Genomic DNA, 18,497 nt, shown 5'->3' with positions numbered 1-18,497 from the left:
TTGCCCTTTGCTCTCTGAATGCGTGCATGTGTCAGATCTGTGGTGGGGATAGCAGCGCTGCTGTGTGGCTGGAGCCACAGGGTGAGGTCTTGCTGAAAGCCTGAGTGGCTCCTGAGCTCTGGGCACAGCACTGTTAGCACCTCATCCAATGCTAGAGGCCATGCGCATAGGCGGTCCCTGGGGAGAGCAGCCTCGAGCTGTGTCCAGCTCTGTGGGAACCCGCTGACCTTCCTGGAGAAAGTGCTGGCCCTGAGATAGCAAACCCAGCAGTAGCAGGGGGTGCAACAAGCTTGTCAAACAACTGAACCGGTGTCATGGGATGACGATTGAGTGTGGAAGGAGTAAGAGTTTTTGTATTGCATGGAGAAATACGAAATGCTTCCTAAATGCTTGCAACCTTATCAAACCTCTGCTGTGCATGGAGTGACCCAGACAATTAAACACATGGCCAAGCATGCTACTGTAACCTGTGAAGGGATACACAGGAACAGAGTGGGGTTCCTGATTTCACTTACCCAGCCTCCTGTCCTCTGTCCCACCTCACTTGGTGCATGCTGTGAGCTGTGGCAACAGAAGGATGCCGCTGTTGGAGTCACTTGTTTGTCACTTCACTCACTGCCTCATCTTGAATCCTTACAACAGAGACAGTTATGCCTTTCCTCCTTGTGTTGCCAGCATCCAGCAGAGCAATGAATTTTTGCAGCTGTGCCCTTGCTAATGCTGACATGAGCTGTTCAGTGGAGTGTTAATGCCAGTCTGAAGGCATGTTCCTCCTCTCACGGCCACTGAGCTTTTCAGGTTCCCTGGAGCAAACTTTGGCTGTTGACAGCATCAGGTGTCTGGTCTGCACAGGGGTGCAGGCGGGTGAAAATAGATGCTGCTTTGAGCAGGGGCTGCCTTGCCAAGGGCCATGTTCCAGCTGGGTGTAGCAAGGATTTTACTGTAGGGCTCTGGAGATCAGCTAGCCAAGCCACACTCATGAAACAAGGAGTTGCTCCCCAGACAACCCTGAGTTTACTCAATCTTGAGCGCTTCTTGCTGCTGATGCTGCCTCTGATCACCTGGGGCAAAAGTAAGGTTTTGGGGAGGTGAGGTTGATCCACAGCAGTCTGTGCCTGGCCGCAGATGGGAAGGTGGTGGACTTTCTCCCTGCGAAACAGACAGAGCTGTGTGATGCCAGGTGGTGTCCCTTCGAATCAGATAGGCTTGGAAGAACATCTTGATTTGAAAAGGGCACAATGGGCCAGATCCTGATCCAGTTTAATTTGAATGTGCTGCGTGTATACTCCTGAGAGAACAGCATGGCTCTGCGTCTCATAAAAAGCTGTTTGACCTCAGCCCAGCGTGGGACATTCTACCTAGATGGAGTGTAAGCCTGATCCTTGTGGGTCCCTTGGGACTCAGAATATTCTATGGTTGGTTCTAGGATATATAGACACATACATACAATGTATCTGTAGATGACTTTAGATAGCCAGCAAACTTGTTAGGGGATGTGAGATGGAAAAAAGGGAGAAGATAGAAATCCTCTCTCCTTCTTGCAACCCCTTTCCTGCCTACTGAAAGAGTTTAGAATCTTGGGAGCTTCTGCGTTTATTGTGATCATAAACAACTACTCTGTATCTGCAAGTCCTGGGTTGTATCCCGTGTGCTAGCATCTGTTTCTGAGTCTGCTTGTCAAATGGCAGATGCCCTCCAAGTACAGGAAGTTCTACCTCCACTACACTGTACTTTTTTCCCTGAATTAACGCCATAGCCACTTGGAAAAAATAGCATATGCATTATTTCTGGACCAGCATTATTTCAGTTTTTCTCATAGCAGACATCGGCTGGAACTTGATCTGTCCATCTCCTGTGTGCTTACTGAAGAGCTGGCTAGAAGCTGGTTGTCAAGAACTTGTGCAGCACAACAATGTTCAAGATGAAGCGGTGGTATTGGACAGTGTCACCTTCTTGTCCTAGAGCAGACCAACCAGCTTTGGTGTAGACAGGAGGGCCATTTCATGTGCTTATGGCTCTGTCTTTGTTGGCCTCTACTGAACTGCTTAGATGAAGTCCAGCACACAACTGCAGAGCCATTAAGACAGTATGGGAATATGTATACGTAAGTTCTGTATCTACAGTTCTGGGCAAGTAGACAGCTACCCCTTGTGCTATGCTGCAGGGGGGATGCACTCTGAACTTCCTAGTATTTTTCCATCCCCTGAGATACTTCAGTGCTTAACAATGTGGAGCCAAAATTGGATCAGACTTCTGCTGTATTTTGCATCTATTATGCAGTTCATGCTGCCATGACTGATTTAATGTCTCCATTATCATGGAGCACTGGTCTGCCAATGACTTCAGCCATCCAGCACACTCCTCAGCCATAACTAAATGTCTTTAGGGAGCCTCGAGGGGCTGCTGAGCACTGCATCTTTAAAGCAAAAGCTACTTGGAAGCAGGCTGTGCTTCTTTCTGCTCATCTCACAACTCACTTCCCACTAAAGGTAAGGAGTGGGTTGTGGGGGAAACCTAGAGAAGCTGCCAGGTTTCTCTTCTGAGTTATCTGGTGTGCAGGGAGTCTTGGAAATAACAGTTCTGCATAAAAGATGCTGAAGATCTTCAGTCCCATCAAACCATGCAGAAACACAGCTGTAGGAGTGCCAGCAGTCCCCCTAAGACAGTACATGTTTCTTCTCAGGGTCAACAGACACTAGCCCTCTTTAGATGCAGGCTGCTCCCTCTACTCTGGACTTGACTGCATCCCAGCTTAGCCAACTGCTAAGGAATCAGGAGTTTCTCTCAAAGTAACATTGAGCTTTCCAGTTTAGCAAGGAAAAGTATAACCCATGAATTGCTCTGGGCTTTTTCCAGAGAAGACCCTTTGCTCGCTGAGGGTCCAGCACTCCCTCTAAACACTATCTCAGGTCACTGTACAAGGAGAAAAGCCAGTGGTGTCTGGGCATTGAGAGTGCTAGTAGGCCTTTGTTACCCTGAACAGCATCACCTGGGTTCACCACCCACCTCCATGGCCCAAGTGCTCTATTTAAGCTCCGTCTGGGAGTAGAAATATTATTATACATCTCTGCTGGGCTTTAGCCTGTTTATACTTCTGCAAAATCTTCAGCAAGTCTGAGGTTTGCCTACTCTTATGATATCTAGTTTTCCGTATTTTTGCAGATTATTTCTTTTCTCTGCAACCTTTTCCAGAAGGGCATTTGAACTCTGCTTAGGAACTGAGTTTGTAAGCTCGGTGCAGAAATAAGGGGTTTTTACTTCATACAGAAACACAGCTCAAATGATGTGAAATAGCCTCAAGAGATCACATCCTTCCTGGCTGGGAGCTCAGTAGTCATCCTTCATGCCAGCTGAAGGCTGTAACCATCCCTCTGCATGCTTGCTGCAAAACAGTAATGGAATTGGGTTGCTCTTCCTCTAGAGTGGGGAGCTCTGTCCCTGTGATGTGAGGGAACTAGCTTTGGCTTTCAGCTGGAGAGCTGTCTGCCACCTTGCCTCAGGTGGCTCTGTTAAAGGTTATTCTGGCCCCTTAATCAAATTCAATATAGCTTTGTTTTCATCTGCCCTCTAGGAGTCCGCTGAGGTTTGCTGTCAGAGCCTGCTGCAGGAGAATGGCATAGCTATTAATGCAGCAATCGGCTCCGCTTTGGTGAAGAGAGAAATGCGGACCATCAGGGAGGGGAAGCAGCAGGGGGCACGTGAAAACTGGGAGGAAAAGTAAAGCACAACTCATGCTTGCTCTTCCACCGCATCGTATCAGGGGATGAGAAGCAAGCAGGACTGGTGACAGCACTGTGTCCCAGGTGAGCAGCATCCCCTAAGGGGAGGAAACTGGTGCAGATATGAAGAAAGGCTCAGAGTGATAAAGAAAATCTTGCTCTCACACCTAGGCTCTCCATACAGCAGAATCAGTTTCCCTCTAATTACAGCACATCCTGGAAGGCATCAACTGCTCCAGGTCTCTCCTCTTGAAGAGTTTATTATATGTCTTCCGCAGTAGGATTTTGGATGAGAACAGAAGCCAGAGAGTGGCTGCATGCCTGGGCTATATAAGAATAGGGGGTGCCCACTCCATCTTGGTACAGTTAAAATGTTTCAGTATTCCAGCATTAAAAAGGCTAACTCAGCAAGTAAGCCTATATAAAGCTTGCCAGAGACTCTGAAATAAATTCACAGAATAATAAGGGAGAGGTTAAATCCTTCCTTGTGCCGAAGAAAGGAGGGGCAGGGGAGCCTCAAGCCCTCCCCTCAAGGTGGGACAAGGTGCCAAAAAGCTGCTCAGCCTCACAGCAGATGGGGTTAAATCGCTTGGTGTGCCACAAACCTGCTGTGCCACTCTGTCTCTCTCCCAGAAAGCCAGCAATCAAAGTAACTGGGCAAGGTCTGAAAGTAGCTTATTTTCCTTCACCTGCTGTAATAACAGCCAGATATCTCCGTTGTATGGACTATCGTGAGAGGGCAAACAACATAGAGTTAAACCTTTTCTCTAGTACTAGTGACATCCTACATTTCTAACACTGCAAGAGCTTAACATCTGACTGCTTATTTGTTTTGCTTATTGTTTATTTTCTTTCTCTGCTGAGCAAGGGCAATAGATCACTTTCATCTTTGTAGGTGAATTCAATTTTGCTGTATTTAGGAGAATAAAACATCTTAACAGCATATTTCAAATTAATGTGTTGCTTTTGTCTTTTTTTTTTTTTAAACTGGAGCTTCAAAACAAGTTCTATTTCTGCTGAGATTAGACTCGTGTTTAATTTATTTTTAATTAACAAGTTCTAGGCACCAAATTCTTTCCTTTAGCTATCACCTTGTTCCTCTACTTCGGTAGCATTTGTTTGCAAGTATCGTGGAACACAACGTGACCCTTAAATTGAAATCAGAAAGCTGGTTGAATTTCCTGAAGGCAAAAGCTGTTACAGTAACTTACAGGGAGAGACAGCAGAAGGATTTCCAGTTTTGCCAGCCTAAAATACACACTTCCTTTTTGATTCCCTCTAATAGACGTAACTGTGAAATTGAACAATTTTGAAGGAGAACAGAAAAGCGCAGATAATGGTAATACTTAGAAAAGTTTTTCCTGCTATCACTTTTCTCAATGGCTTTGAAGCAGCTATAAAAAGCATTTAGTGCAATCACAAAGCCCCTTTTACCAATGCTCTGAACATCACTGGAGAACAAACCCCAGGTAGGGGGGCTGGAGAAGATCAAAGGAGAAGTGGCAAGCTGTTGCCTGTAAAGCTGTCAATACCTCGGGAGAGCTGAGCCAGCCATGCCTATTTGAGGCAGTGTAAAGTGAAGGCACGGGTTGTGTTGTGTTTAAGTTCATGCTGTTTTTAAAGAGCACTGGTGTTGCCCATCCCTATTGGCTGTTCTGTTCTTTGCTGGCTGATCCATGTTACCACTAATTTTATTTCATTTTCTTGTCTAAGAGACATCTTCTCTTTTTCATATTCCCCTTTTCTCGATGTATAATGTCAAAATGAATCCACGCAGCACCAAGGAGCACCGTGAGCCTCATAGGAAGCGTGCACAGTGCTGTTCCTGCATGGTTCCCTTTCCCCTGATGCGAGGCCGTGTAATTCATGAGGGCATCTCTGCGCTTCCTTTGATGCCATTGGGCTGCTGGAGACACTGGATCCAGTTTCTAAGATTCAGGGGCTGGATGTGGCAGGGTCAGGAGATCTGAAAGGCTCTTAGTTACTCGCTCATAGTAAGCCACCTGCATGCTGAGACAGCCAAATTACCAGCAGAAAAGTGAAAAATGACAAGAGCATTCATTAAGTGCCATGCATGGGCTAGAGCCTGAGTGCACTGAGGGGTTTTTATCTCAGCAAAGGACTAAGCGGCGGCTCAGAAGTTCCTGCTGCATTTCCTGCTCAGTGGGGGCTGGGGGCTGCATTGATTCTGGAATAAAAAGGACTTTCAGAGAGCTGGAGGATGTGGTCCAAAAGAAGCCAAAAGCGAGTGCTTTGGTTCAAGCCTGCTGGCTTTGCCTTGCTGCGCTGGGTAACGGGTGCTGCCAGCCTGTCACCTGCCCTTGTGGGGTAACTGCTGCATGTGGGTGGGTGATGGAGGGGAAAAAATGGTCAAAAAAAAAAAGGCCAAAAATAAGGCAGTTAATTGCCCCAAGGGGTGGTGATGGTCTGGCAGGAGCTGCAAAGGCCAGTACTGATTGTACCAAGCACCTGGGGCTGGCTGTTTGGCTCATTAGGATAACAGAATCTTTAAGGTTGGAAAAGACCTCTAAGAACATCAAGTTCAACCACCCACCTAACACCACTACTAAGTCACGTTTCTCAGTGCCACATATACACGTTTCCTGAACACCTCCAGGGACGGTGACTCCACCACCTCCGTGGGCAGCCTGTGCCAGTGCCTCACCACTCCCTTAGAGGAGCTTTTCCTAATATCCTATCTGAACACCCCCTGGTGCGACTTGAGGCCATTCCCTCTCATCCTATTGAGGTGTGTTAGGCCTTGGCAAGGCACCTGTCTTCAGTTGTTGAAAGACTGAAAAAACCATCACGTTCACTACCGAAAAAAAAATACCATCAGGTTTCAGGAGATTCACTCTTCAACCAAAGAGCATTCTGCTCTTTCAGGGAAAAGAATAAAAAACATCTTTATCTAAAATCCTGTCTGCCTCCAGAGCTGTTGTCTTGGGCTGAAGGGGAGCACCACAGCTTACGAGGCCAGGGGAGATGTGTGAGAGGACACCAGCACGCCTCCGTCCTGCGTGCTGAGGAGAGGAGCTTGTGGAGAGCCGCCTTCAAACCTCCAAACTCAGAGAGCAACAAACATGGCGCGTGTGAAAACATTTGGTGAGGCCACGGCAGTGCTGCCGCCTCCTCACACAGATCATGAGGTGTTCGATTTTGGCGTTGCCTGCTCTTCTGGAACTGTGCGATGAGAGAAAATTATTTTGGAACCACAGGAAAAGGCTCCTCGTGAGTGCCGTGAGAGAAAGCTTGGAAACACGAGCTCGATGCCCAATGGAAAGGGACTGATGCGGTTCTGGGTCCTTCAGCTTGGAGTCCTGGGGTGTTCGCAGCCCGGTGACACTCAGGGCCAGGTCTTCGGCGCGTGGCGCTCCTGTGGTGGCAGCTCTCCCGCCCTTCCCGCCGCGGGGGGGCAGGTCACCCTCCGCCCACGCACGCAGCCGCGCCGCCGGCACTCGTTGTGCGGTGAGGCGCGAGAGGCCCGCGCTCTGCAGCCGGGGGCGGCGGTGGCTCCGCGGGCGCGAACCGGGGGGCCGAGCACCGGCTGCGCGCCGCCCCCGCGGCCGCCTCGGAACCTTCCCCCGCCCTCGGAGCGGCGGGAGGAGGCGGCGCCGGCCGGCGGGATGCAGCGCGGGGCCGGGCGGCGGGCGGGCGCGGCGGCGGCGAGGGGCAGAGCCCGGCGGGCGGCGGGGCGGCCCCGCTCCCCGTGAAGAAGCGGCGCGGCAGGGCAGCGGCCGCCGCCATGCAGCCGTTGCACCGGGCCCCGGCGTTGCTGCTATTCCTCTTGGCCACCGGTGAGTGAAGGATGACTGGGGGTGGGGGGGCTGAGCGGTACCGGCTATGAGCGCCGGTGGTGGGTGTGGGCCGTCCTTCCCTTCGGGGCACTGCAGCTCCGCGGGTGGCTGCCCGTCGCCCCGAGCGTCGCGGTGCCCTGGGACCTGTGCTGTGTCTTCTCTTGGTACCAGGCAGCAGAGCTCTCGGGGCTGGCCGCTGTCCCCTAGGCACCAGAGACCCTGGCGTGGGTCGGCTGTTCCTCCCCCATAGAGTCCCCACGCGTTACAGCGGTGCGGTCGGGGTGCACGTCGCCCGCTGCCCGCCTCAGTGCTCCGGCACGGGAAGACCTTGCCACGGCAGGGCTGCCCCGACACCCGCTCTCTCTTGGATGGACGGCTGCTTCTGGCGCCGTGGGGATTTTACTACCTACCGCCAAACTGCCACAAAGGAAGGGGGAACCGCAAATTGCTCCGCGTTCCCCCCGAGAGCCTCCTCTTGAAATTGGGAGGAGAGGTAGCGTGCCAGGGAAAGGCAATTAAGTGCAGGAATAATTGTGCTCGGAATAGTTGCGAGGGCTGAGCTCCTATTTTTAAATAATCTGGAGAGATTTCCCAACAAAGGGCTTCGGGACTCGTGAGGCTGGGATTGCGCTCTCCCTCCCTACCACCATCTCTTTTGTACTGAAATCTGGTTTGAGTGAGGCTGAGGAGCAGGAGTTCAGAACGGGAACGTCTAAAGTGTGGGGGAGTCTTTGTCTTGAGTCATTCTGGCAGGGAGGGAAGGGCTGATTTCCCAACCAGTCGCTGTCTTCCAGCACGACCGAGCTGTGATACAGTGACATGCAGCCCCCCGCCGTGCCTATCTCATTACCCCCATCTCCTGAAAACGTTTGTGGGGGAATGTGCCATCTGTAAGCGCTGTGGAACCTCTCTGCCCCTGAGCGGCTGGCTGTACGGTGCCTTGCCCCTGTGGTCCGGGGCTCCCTAAAGAAGAGGGATAAAGCCTTTTAGGTTTGCAAACAATAGTGAGCTTAAAGAGCAAAACGGATCAGAAAACCTGTTGTGGTGCTGTGCCAATACTTTGTGGCACCGATGCAATAAGCTGTGCCTGAGCTGAGCAAGGAGAAGGCTCTGTGAGTTCCTCGAGGCAGGCTGTCCATGTTAGGGGCACAGCTGACCAAAGTCCTTTGGCTGCATCTCATCGCCTGTGCTCCCTATTCCTGCCAACCATCCACTGAGCAATGTGTGTGGGGAGGACCTGCTGAATTCTCATCCGCCATTCTGCTAGCACAGCCTGGCCCCATCCCCGTTGCTTGAAAGCGGCGTTTGCTCTGTGGAGGATGGACAGTGACCTCATGGTGGTTTTAAAATCTGGCGGCCAAAAGGACTACAGCTGATGCCACTGTGCTGAGGGAGTGTTTCCTCTTCTGCTGAGACTGCTGGAAACTTTCTAGTGTCGCTATCCAGCTGGTGATGATACAAAGGATTTGGATCCTTGGATTTCTGTGATCTCTCTGCTGCCCTAGCAGAGAGGCATAGCGATGGGAGGCAAGGGGCGGCTCAGTTCCTAATCCAGTGAAACTGGTAATCCTGGTGGGGTGTGTTGGCCTTGGCGGGCTGGACTTGGTTAGCCGAGCATCTCTGGAGAGACCTGGATCCCTACCTAGATTGGGAGGAATCTCAAACTGGAGACCAAGACTGGTGAGAATTTATAAACTGAGCCCCATTTTGGTTGGCAGCTTTGCTCAGCGGTTTAGGAGCTGTTCCAGCCTGGAATAATTAAGTGCACTGTGGCCTCGCTCCTCCAGTCCCTCAAGACAGGCATGGTTAAAGCCTGAGATCTGCAGGGGCTGATGCCTTCCTACGGGGTCAGGAGCCTCTGCAGACCCGCAGGATGGGCTGAAGCACAGCATGCACTGCAGCAGGGTCCCAGCAGCGGGCTGGGCGGTGTCTGTCTGCTGGTGGAGCACGGAAACACCTTCACAGGCTCCTGGTATCTCAGCCCCTTTGCTTTGGCAATTAGGAAAATGATGTGGTTAAAAGCAGAGGGAGAGAAAAGGGAAGTGGTCTTTTCCCTCTCATTGTCTCCTGAGGTGTTTGTCTGCTTGTGGGCTATTTATTATTTTTTTTCCCCTCTGTTTGCTTAGAAGATTTTGTTGTTAACACCGTGTGAATGAGCCCAAGCGGAGGGAGTATAAATCAGGATGGATGAAAATTCCCTGTAGTCAATTTTTCCTTGGCCTCTTCAGTGCCATAAGGAAATGTTCATTTAATTATAGGCATCGGGGTAGAAATAACCACATTAAGCCCTCAAGGGGAAGCTGCAGGCGAAAAGCTACAGATCAGAGCACACAAAAGTTTCTCCCCTCTGCTCAGCGTGGGAAGACACTCCGGCATTTTGTGGGTAAATAAGTGAGCAGCAGCAACAAAGGCGGCTGTGGTGAGAAGGGCTGCGGGAAGGTGCATCGCAGCCCACGACCGGCACGCGGGTAAGCTTGCTTCCAGTCCTTGCCAGCAGCTGAAACACGTAATCCCAAAAGAATGGAGGGATTCTATTTGTCAGCCACACGAGCACAGCCCAGGCAGAGTCAACGCAGAGACGGAGCAGACACGTGCGCCGGTTTGTGCAGGAGGCCAGAGATGTTGGCGAGGAAGATGTGCCCCAGTGATACCCCCACCACCCCTGTGACTGGCCAAGCTCAGAATCTGGAGGTACATTCAAGTCTTGGGGTTTATTTTTTGCTGTCAGTAGGCCAGCTTTGCAGCCTTCCCTTTATATGACAGTGTAGCTGCTCTCAGCTCCCTCTTTGACCTGGGGTGCTGTGCAGGTATTTGGTGCCCATTCGTGCGCCCAGGGCTACTGAGGCTTTGCACGAGGCTTCTTTTGCCTCAGGTGCATGACATTGTTTGAGAACTGGAGCCTCTTGGGGGCCGCGCTTAGCAGGGTGATTAATACTGCGCTGCTGCTGGTGCTGAGCCTAACTGCCTAGCGAGTTTCAGCGTTGGCTGAGCTGGGTGTCAAAGGCTTCTGATATATTTTGACCACGCCTGGAGGGAAGTCCGCTCTGTGGTAGCACTTGCTTTGCCCGGGCAGGGAGGCTCACAGACAGAGCAGCCACGTGCCTTTATTTGGTGTGCTGGAAGTCAGACCCAGCTCCATGTGGTGCAGAGTCCAGATCAAGACTGAGCAAGAAGTGTGAGCCTGGCAAGGTGTTTTTTTGGCAGACGGTTGAAATGTTTTGGGCCTGTGAGAGGGCAAAGCAATCTGTGGGCTCTGTTGTTTTTTTTCCCCTAGATCAGTGGCTTTCATCTATGGTTTGTTAACCCCTGGGGGCCTGTGGGCTGCTTTGAGGGGAGCTAGGAAAGGTAACAGAAAAGTAAATTCACTTCTCCTGTGTGCAGCTGCCTTCCTGGTGCAGTTTCCCCAGGGGCTGCGTCTCCCCCTAAGCTGGGAACTGCTGCTGTTTGTAGCGAGAGGCGCGGAGGAGAGCAGACGTTGCAGCAGTGGAGGAGGGAGGTGTGAAGGCTCCGAGACGACGCGGGAGGCAGCGAAGGCAAACAGTCTGGGAGACTGAAACCAAGCGCGGTTGTGATCCTGGCGTCAGTGGCTGACTGAGGGGGGAAGATGGGCTCAACTGAGTTGCTGTGACCTTATTGTGTGGTATCACTCCTGTGGAGATGGGTGGTGGTGCTTGGAGCTGTCTTGCTGTTACTGGTGATAAGGATGGGAGAGCCGATCCTTCGTGGTGCTGGGCTGAGAATCCCCGCATCCCTGGATTTCAGAACCCGGTGCACATCTGCAGTCATCAGTAGAAGCAGGTGCATCTTGGGGTAGTGCCTGGCTGCATTCCAACATTGTACCTGGGTCTGTGTGCTGTAGGTGTTTCTCTACTGAAATGTCAGGGGAGCAAATGTTTGCAGTCCTTTGCAAATGGCAAGGTAGCACGTGCTCAGTTTGTGCAGCCGTGCCTGTGCTGCGCCCCAGTGTTTGAGCTGTCTGATTCTGCCAACTGTGAAGATCTATAAAAGCATAAAGATGCTTGGCACAACTACTGTGCGCTTTAGGACCTCCTTCTAAAGAGTTGCAAGAGCTTCTTCAGGTATGCTTTGTCACCTCTTCAATTAGAGCAGAATCTGCATGTGCTCCTGAATTGCCTTTCCCGTTGCTTTGCAAATCATGTTAGAGCCGTGGGAAGGTGAATGGCTGCAAGGGATGCAGGGTGAGGGACCTGCTTGCTGACAATACTGAGGAGGATGGCAGTCTGATCTTGTTTTCTGAAGCCCTAATTAGAAATGTTCTCAGAGATTAGGGGCCCAGCTGAATTTGTGAGTGGTCTGGTGCAGTGTGGGAACAGCAATACGGCTGGGTGGGAGCCGGGCTGGAGAGGTGTAGCCATAACTAAATTAGCACTGAAATGACTTCTGTCTGTTACGTGGCTGTCATTTGTGCTTCCCTGTGCAAGCTGTGTGGTCAGACTGCAGGTGAGAGCAGGGGAATCAGCTGGGACAGCTCTCAGCTGAACAGCATTCAGCTTCTCCTCTTCCTCCGCTGTCTGCAGCTGGGATCCTTTTTTGTTATTTCAATTAGCTGTGTTTTTTATGTTCTGCAAGCAAGCGGTTTGTGCATTGGCTGTTCTGCCCCTGGGCCTCTCTCCTCGCTGCCCTCGGGCCATGCTCCCCAGCCTTTCCAGGAGGTGGTCTGGGGGAGGGAATATCCCTGGCAGATGCTTCCCTCATCTGGTCATTGTGTTTCTTTCCTAACCGATTATCAGCAAATGACCCATTCCTGACCCAGCTCTCCTACAAAATAACATTGTTTGATAACTCGGGGGTTTGGGCTGGGCTTGAAAGGAAGGTCAACAGCAGCAGGGCCAGATGGACGTTGTTGTGGCTGCTTCACTGGTGATATGGAGATGCCCTGACCCCTCCTCCATGTATACCTGCCTGGGTGGTATTGTACAGGCAGGCTCTGCTAGTTGATGCTGAGAGCCAAGGAAGTCAGAGCATGTGCTCGGGCAAATGCTTTTCCTCTCAAGCAGGGCTGATCTTGAGTCATGGTGGTGTGTTACAGTTGCAGCACCCAAGAAGGAGAGCTAAATTCAGTTTATCCAGCGGAAGAGAGGAGTGAACTGGTGGACACACAAGCCTTTCTGGAATTCAAGCCCATGTGACTGATGTCTTATGGAATGTTGGTATATTTCCTTGGAGATAAAACTGAGGTTTGCTTGTTGTTAATCAAAAGGCAAGACAATTTTAAAGACTGTTTGACACAGTCACAGTTAGCTTCCATTCCATGTCCCCAAATCCCTCCTCTAATTTCAGCTGGATACAGAAATAACTGATTTCCTCTTTCACTTCTAGCCCCATTCAATAGGCCAGCTGGGAGCTTTTAAACAGCTGCCCCATCCCGTGGAGAGGTGGCTTGCTTTCTGGCGAAGGGATAAAGTGGTTCTTGGCTGTTTAGTGTAGGAAATACTTTGGAGTTCTCCTGGAATTGCTGGGAAATGTGAAGCTGCTTTTATTCACAGCACTCAAGGAGATAGGTTGAAGGTATTCTTCTCTCAGACTTTTTTTTTCTGCCACTGAGTAAAACTCCTCCATCTGCCTTGTCCGGGCTGGTATGTCGCATCCTCAGCTGCGCTGAACTGAGCAAGCCTCACGGCTGTGAATTGGAGCTGTTTTCTGAGGCACCAGTGGGATCAGCAGCCAGCAAACTCATTCCATGTGTATGCTCCAGGCTGGCGCTTTTCCAGCCGCTATGAAAAGGTAATACTGCAGTATTGCTCTGTTGTTCAGATCACCCCCATTCCCTTCTTGTGGAGGTGAAGCATCTTCAGCAAGGTCACTGCTTGCTCCACGTGTCACATTTGAGGGTGCTGGCAGCTGGAGAGCTCGAGAGTTTGCAGCCAGCGCAGGAGCTTCCGTGCTGCTTCTGCTGCACGCTCCCTGCCTTTGTTCCCTCTCCCGGCTCTGTTTACCTCTCCCACTTTCTCTTCTTTCTCACCCCTCCTCTCTGTGAGCTGGGCATGGTGTTGACTCCCGTGCTCACATCCTTGCCGTTTCCCGAAGGCTGACTGCCCTCTTTAGCATGCAGAGCCTCGTCTCCTCCAGGTTACGCAGAGGTGCCGCAAAAATAGAAACGAGAGACAAACGCCCCATTGAAGCAGCTGGCGAGCCCTGGCTCAGTTCCCTGCTCCCTCCCATCTACAGTCACAGGGTTTTATTCGTTTGTGTTTCTTTTTTTCCTACTGCTTGATATGCCTTTTAATATACCAGACTAGGAGGCTGATGAAAGTCGCCTGATCTCTGTTCCCCATCCTAGGAGGAAAATGGCTATCCATGGATTCCTTGGGTTATATTTCTCTACTCTGCTTCCCTGCCTCCCGCTCAGCTTGTGCTTTGATTCTTTCTTTGCCTTGGAGTTGACAGCTGCACTGAGCTCCTTTATCAGATGCTTGGAAGAGGGGGGGGAAGGTGGCAAATCATTGTTTGGTGCCCCAAACCCAGCGTTTGCGTTGTTACTGATGCTGCTGTAGAAGATATAAAGTGGTGTCAGGATGCTGTCTGGAGAAAGTTCTCTGTGGTATTTGGGCTGGTGCTGGACAGGGGGTTCCCCCAGGCCAACACCTGCACCATGTTCTTGTGGGTCAGGCACCAAGCTGATTTCCTACCCTAGATCCACTCCAGGAAAACCTGGCTTGCTCGGGCTGTGCCTATTAGTGACTCACTCTTAGTGATGAGATGGTGTAGTTTTATCTTGGGCTGAGGAGAGCAGAGTATCCCAGTAAACAAGATAAGGCAGCTTAGGGGGTTTAAACTGTGTAAACATTTCGGAGTTAAATGAGGGTATACAAAGTCCCAGGGCCTGAGCTTCCCGGAGGAATGGGATTAGCTCTCTGGGTGCCCTCCTTCATCTGCCATGAGGTGTTTGTTGTGGCATGCTGAGATGGGCTGTGCCCTGCAGGCAGCCCGAATGGTGTGTGGATGATGGAAACCGAGTGGCTTGAGCCATCTTTGGAGCTGGCACACAGCTGTGCCTTGAGGCTTTGCCTAGCTGGCTGCAAGTCAGAGTTGTGATTCTCTGGTTTTCCAGCCACACCACATCAGCCACATCTGTGTTTGCAGGAGTTGGAGGAAACTGAGGCACTGAGATAGATGAAGAGCTCAAGTAGGATCAAGCTGTCGGTTTTGCCCCGAGCTACACCAAATTTTCCACGTGGCCTTGGACCTGCTGTAATCTCTCTCCATCCTTCATCTCCACTTTTCTTGATAACTTTGAGAACAGCATTTCCTTTCTCCCCTCCGCTGCTCTCTGTCATATTTGCTTAAGCTGTAAGCTCCTCCAGACAAGTGCTGTCTCTGGCTCGGCTGCACGGGGTTCAGCAGCACTCTCTGTTAGCGATGCAGACACTGCCAGGTGTCTTATGTCAGGTCAGGAAAGCCCAGCCTCAGCACCAGTGCTTCAGAGCCTGCTGGGCACCACTGAAGCAGCACAGGGCTGGTCTGGCTGGGGCTCTCTGGACCACTGCTCCCACCCACAAGGCCTGCAAATTCTCATTTCCATCCACAGCTGTCACTGTGTGTGTGCTGCTCTCTGGGAGCCAGCCCGCCCACAGGGATGCCCAGGGTGCTTTGGCTGGCCCCATGGTACTGCAGTAGCCTCCTGTCCCTGTGATGCTCAACCTCCTTCGCCGTTTGCTTTTTGTTGCTGTGCTCGCCTCAGCTGATCTTGCCTTGGATCAATAGAACAAAACAAATGAGACTGAGAAGTGCAGAAGCCAGGCTCAAGTGAATATGGGAAAGAGTAAACAATATTGGTTTTTGTTCAGTTCAGAGAATTGCAGAAATAGATGGAGAAGGTCAGAGCAGGCACAAGACTTCAGAAAGGCATTTCTGGGCTTCCAGTATTCCCAGGACAGGATTGGTAACCAACCTGGCAAGTGAGCAGCAAGCTCAAAATATTTTTTTTTGCTCTAAGAAGCCCAGTGTTTTCAGTGAAAGCACAGAATCATAGAATGGCTTGGGTTGGAAGGGACCTCAAGGATCATCAAGCTCCAACCCCCCTGCCTCAGGCAGAGCTGCCAACCTCCATTATCTGATACTAGACCAGGCTGCCCAGGGCCCCATCCAACCTGACCTTGAACACCTCCAGGGACGGGGCATCCACAAGCTCTCTGGGCAGCCTGTGCCAGCACCTCACCACTCTCTTGGTAAAGAACTTCCCCCTGATATCCAACCTAAGTCTTCCCTCCTCCAACTTAAAACCATTTCCCCTTGTCCTGCCATTATCTAACCTTGTAAAGAGTTGACTCCCCTGCTGTTTTCAGGCTCCCTTTAGGTACTGGAAGGCTGCAGTGTGGTCACCCTGCAGCCTTCTCTTCTCCAGGCTGAACAAGCCCAGTTCCCTCAGCCTGGGTGAACAGGGGCCAACCCATCTTCTGTCACACCGTAATTTTTCTTGGTACTCACATGGATATGAATTTGTCCTTCTGGGATGTGGAGTCATAGGACATAGTGGCTGGAAGGAGCCTCAGAAAGTTGCCCAGTCAGTGTCCTTGCCTGAAGGCAGATCCAGCTCTGCCTAACTCATTTCAGGCCACGTGTATCCAAATCTGCATGCAGCATTCAGGTGATGTCTCAGCAGTGCTTTGTAAAATCTGTTTCTAATGCTTCAGGACTGCAAACATTTTCACATGTGCGTTCCGATGTTATCTCAGAGCCGTTTCTGATACAGGTGTTTGTCCTCTTAAGATGTTTCTAATGGATGGTTTCCTATCTTATATCGGAGAATGGTTGGTGCTGGTTCTCAGGGTGGTAACTTACCACTTTGCACTGTTTCTTTTTGTAACAGTTCTGTTATTTCCATCCTTGGGGTCACCTGGCTCTACTACATTCTTTCTGTGCAGTGAGGATATCTCCTAGCTTTGTTTCCTTGGCTGATTTTATGATTTTGTTCCCATTTTTTGTGCCAAGGTCACTTAAAATGTTAAACAGCACCAGGTCCAAGGACAGACCTTGAGGATTTCCTCTAATAGCCTCTCTCCAGCACAAGCTTCTGTCAGTTTTCCTATAGCCAATGCCTTGCAGTTGCTTTACAATTTCTCAACAAATTGCTGTCTTTCTTTGCTTCTCTTGTAATTCTGCGTGGGCCACTGTATCAGATATTTTACTGAAGCCCAGATGGATTAGATCTGCTGCAATTCTTTTGTCTGGAAAATCAGTTATCAAAGAAAGATACCAAATTAGTCTTCATTTCAGCTTATTCAATTAGTTCAGTTCAGTGACTAGTTCATTAAAAACTGAGAAACTGAGTATAAGCTGAGGAAGCAGGAAAGCTTGTCTTTTTTTTTTTCTTTTAATCTATGAATAAAAATCAGCTGTGAAAGGATGAGATCCTCTAGTTTTAATGTGCTGAAGAACAGAGGGTAAGAAGCAATTGGTTCAGTTCACCCAAATTAGTTACTTCCCTTGCGTAACAAAACTGCTTGAAATGCAAAGCATGTTTTGGGAAATGTAGTTTTTCCTTATGTCTCCATACTTATGGTGGTATTTATCAGTTGAATAAAGCCAAGTTCCAGATGCTGTTTTCTTGCATTTTGATTGAAGTTCAATATACATGTGAATGTACCTTGACACAAATCACAATTAAAGTCTCATCTAGGAATCAAGAAGTGTCAGTCAAACTTCCTAATATGTAAAATGGAAATACCAAGTATATAATTGTTTAAACAAAAGTGTTAAATGTCACCTGCCTCTCTGCTTAACATTCAGTAGCTTTTTGCTGTTAGTCTTAATTCTTACCCGTGATAGTCAGCTTATCCTTAAAAAACAAAAAATGTGAATGCAAAATGAAGTTCAAATCAATGGCTTAAAAATAGATTTCCAGGCTGCTGATTTAAAAGATGATTAATATTGATGATTTAAATAATTTTGGTTTAAATCAATCCCCCTGCATATAATATAGCTGCAGACTGGGAGCACTAGGGTGGAATCTTGGCTGGGTGACAGTTGAATAGGAAACTCATTGACTTGCAGAGCCAGGATTTTATGCCTTCAGTATAAGACGTTTCACCTCCTCTGCAGGGTGGATGACTAACAAGGCAACCCATCCTTTCAAGGAGCCAAAAAGCCCTGAGAAGCTGCCCCATCACTGCCCTGCTGAAGTGCCCAAGGCTGAGCAGCTGCTTGGCACTGACTATTCCTGGGTATGAACGCTCCTCTGTATGGTTGTGAACATTTCCCCACGTAGCCTGATTTTCCTCCTTAGCTGAGAGTGCAACCCATCTGAGGGGCAAGTTACCCCAAGGGCAGGTTGGTTAAGCAGAAGCACGTTGTCTAGAGAAGAGCAGCCTTCTGGTTGTCAGTCCTCTCTCTGATATGGGTTTATTGTCACTGTGCAGGAACTTTGTGCCTCTGCCTTGCCTCCTCGGAGGAACCGACCACCGATGGCCTCACTTCAACTTCTCTGCTGGAGTTTGCTGTTATGTCCCATCTGGAGGCAATGAATTCCCATGAGCAAACCAGCCCCGAGACTGCAGAGCCTGATCTCATCCCTGGCTCTCTGCATGCTGCCCCGGGATCAGGCTTTGCAAGTGAGGAGAACGAGGAGTCCAAGATCTTACAGCCTCCACAGTACTTCTGGGAAGATGGGGGAGAGCTCAACGAATCCAGCTTGGACTTGGGACCAGCAACAGGTAGGCTATTCTTACCCCATTCTTTCTGACTGCCAGGGCTCTGGAGAGGCGACGGGATGCAGGGATCTGTTTTCCTGCTTTGACATAACTCTCCCTAAGAGGGGCTGAGATTAAACGTCAGCTCTATTTTCTCACCTCAGTGCCTGATGTGTCCCCAGTGAACCCTGAGCAAGCATAGGCTTTAGAAACCACGTTCCAGCAGAGCCTTTTTTCCTGAGCTGCTGTGAGGTTCCTCGAGCTGGGAAAAGTATTGCTTCCACCTTGTTTTCCATTTGCCTTTTTTCTCTCTCACTTCTTTTCCCTTTAAA

The 18,497-nt window shown here is 50.1% G+C and overlaps 1 protein-coding gene across 2 annotated transcripts in view; it reads left to right on the top strand.

The window, feature by feature from the left end:
• The window catches only part of PODXL2 (podocalyxin like 2), a 30,256-nt gene continuing 19,147 nt past the window's right edge, over positions 7,389 to 18,497 (top strand). The window contains exons 1-2 of one of the 2 annotated variants that reach the window (XM_021409735.1): positions 7,389 to 7,516; positions 17,896 to 18,189. In XM_021409735.1, the coding sequence (XP_021265410.1) occupies positions 7,465 to 7,516; positions 17,896 to 18,189 (346 nt within the window). In that variant the 5' untranslated portion in view covers positions 7,389 to 7,464. Of the gene's footprint in view, positions 7,517 to 17,680; positions 17,701 to 17,895; positions 18,190 to 18,497 lie in introns of those variants that run through there. The other variant, XM_021409736.1, reaches the window with a different exon arrangement.

Source organism: Numida meleagris, chromosome 11, assembly GCF_002078875.1.
Source record: "Numida meleagris isolate 19003 breed g44 Domestic line chromosome 11, NumMel1.0, whole genome shotgun sequence".
Classification (NCBI taxonomy): Eukaryota; Metazoa; Chordata; class Aves; order Galliformes; family Numididae; genus Numida; species Numida meleagris.
This window is presented reverse-complemented; position numbering and strand designations above follow the sequence as displayed.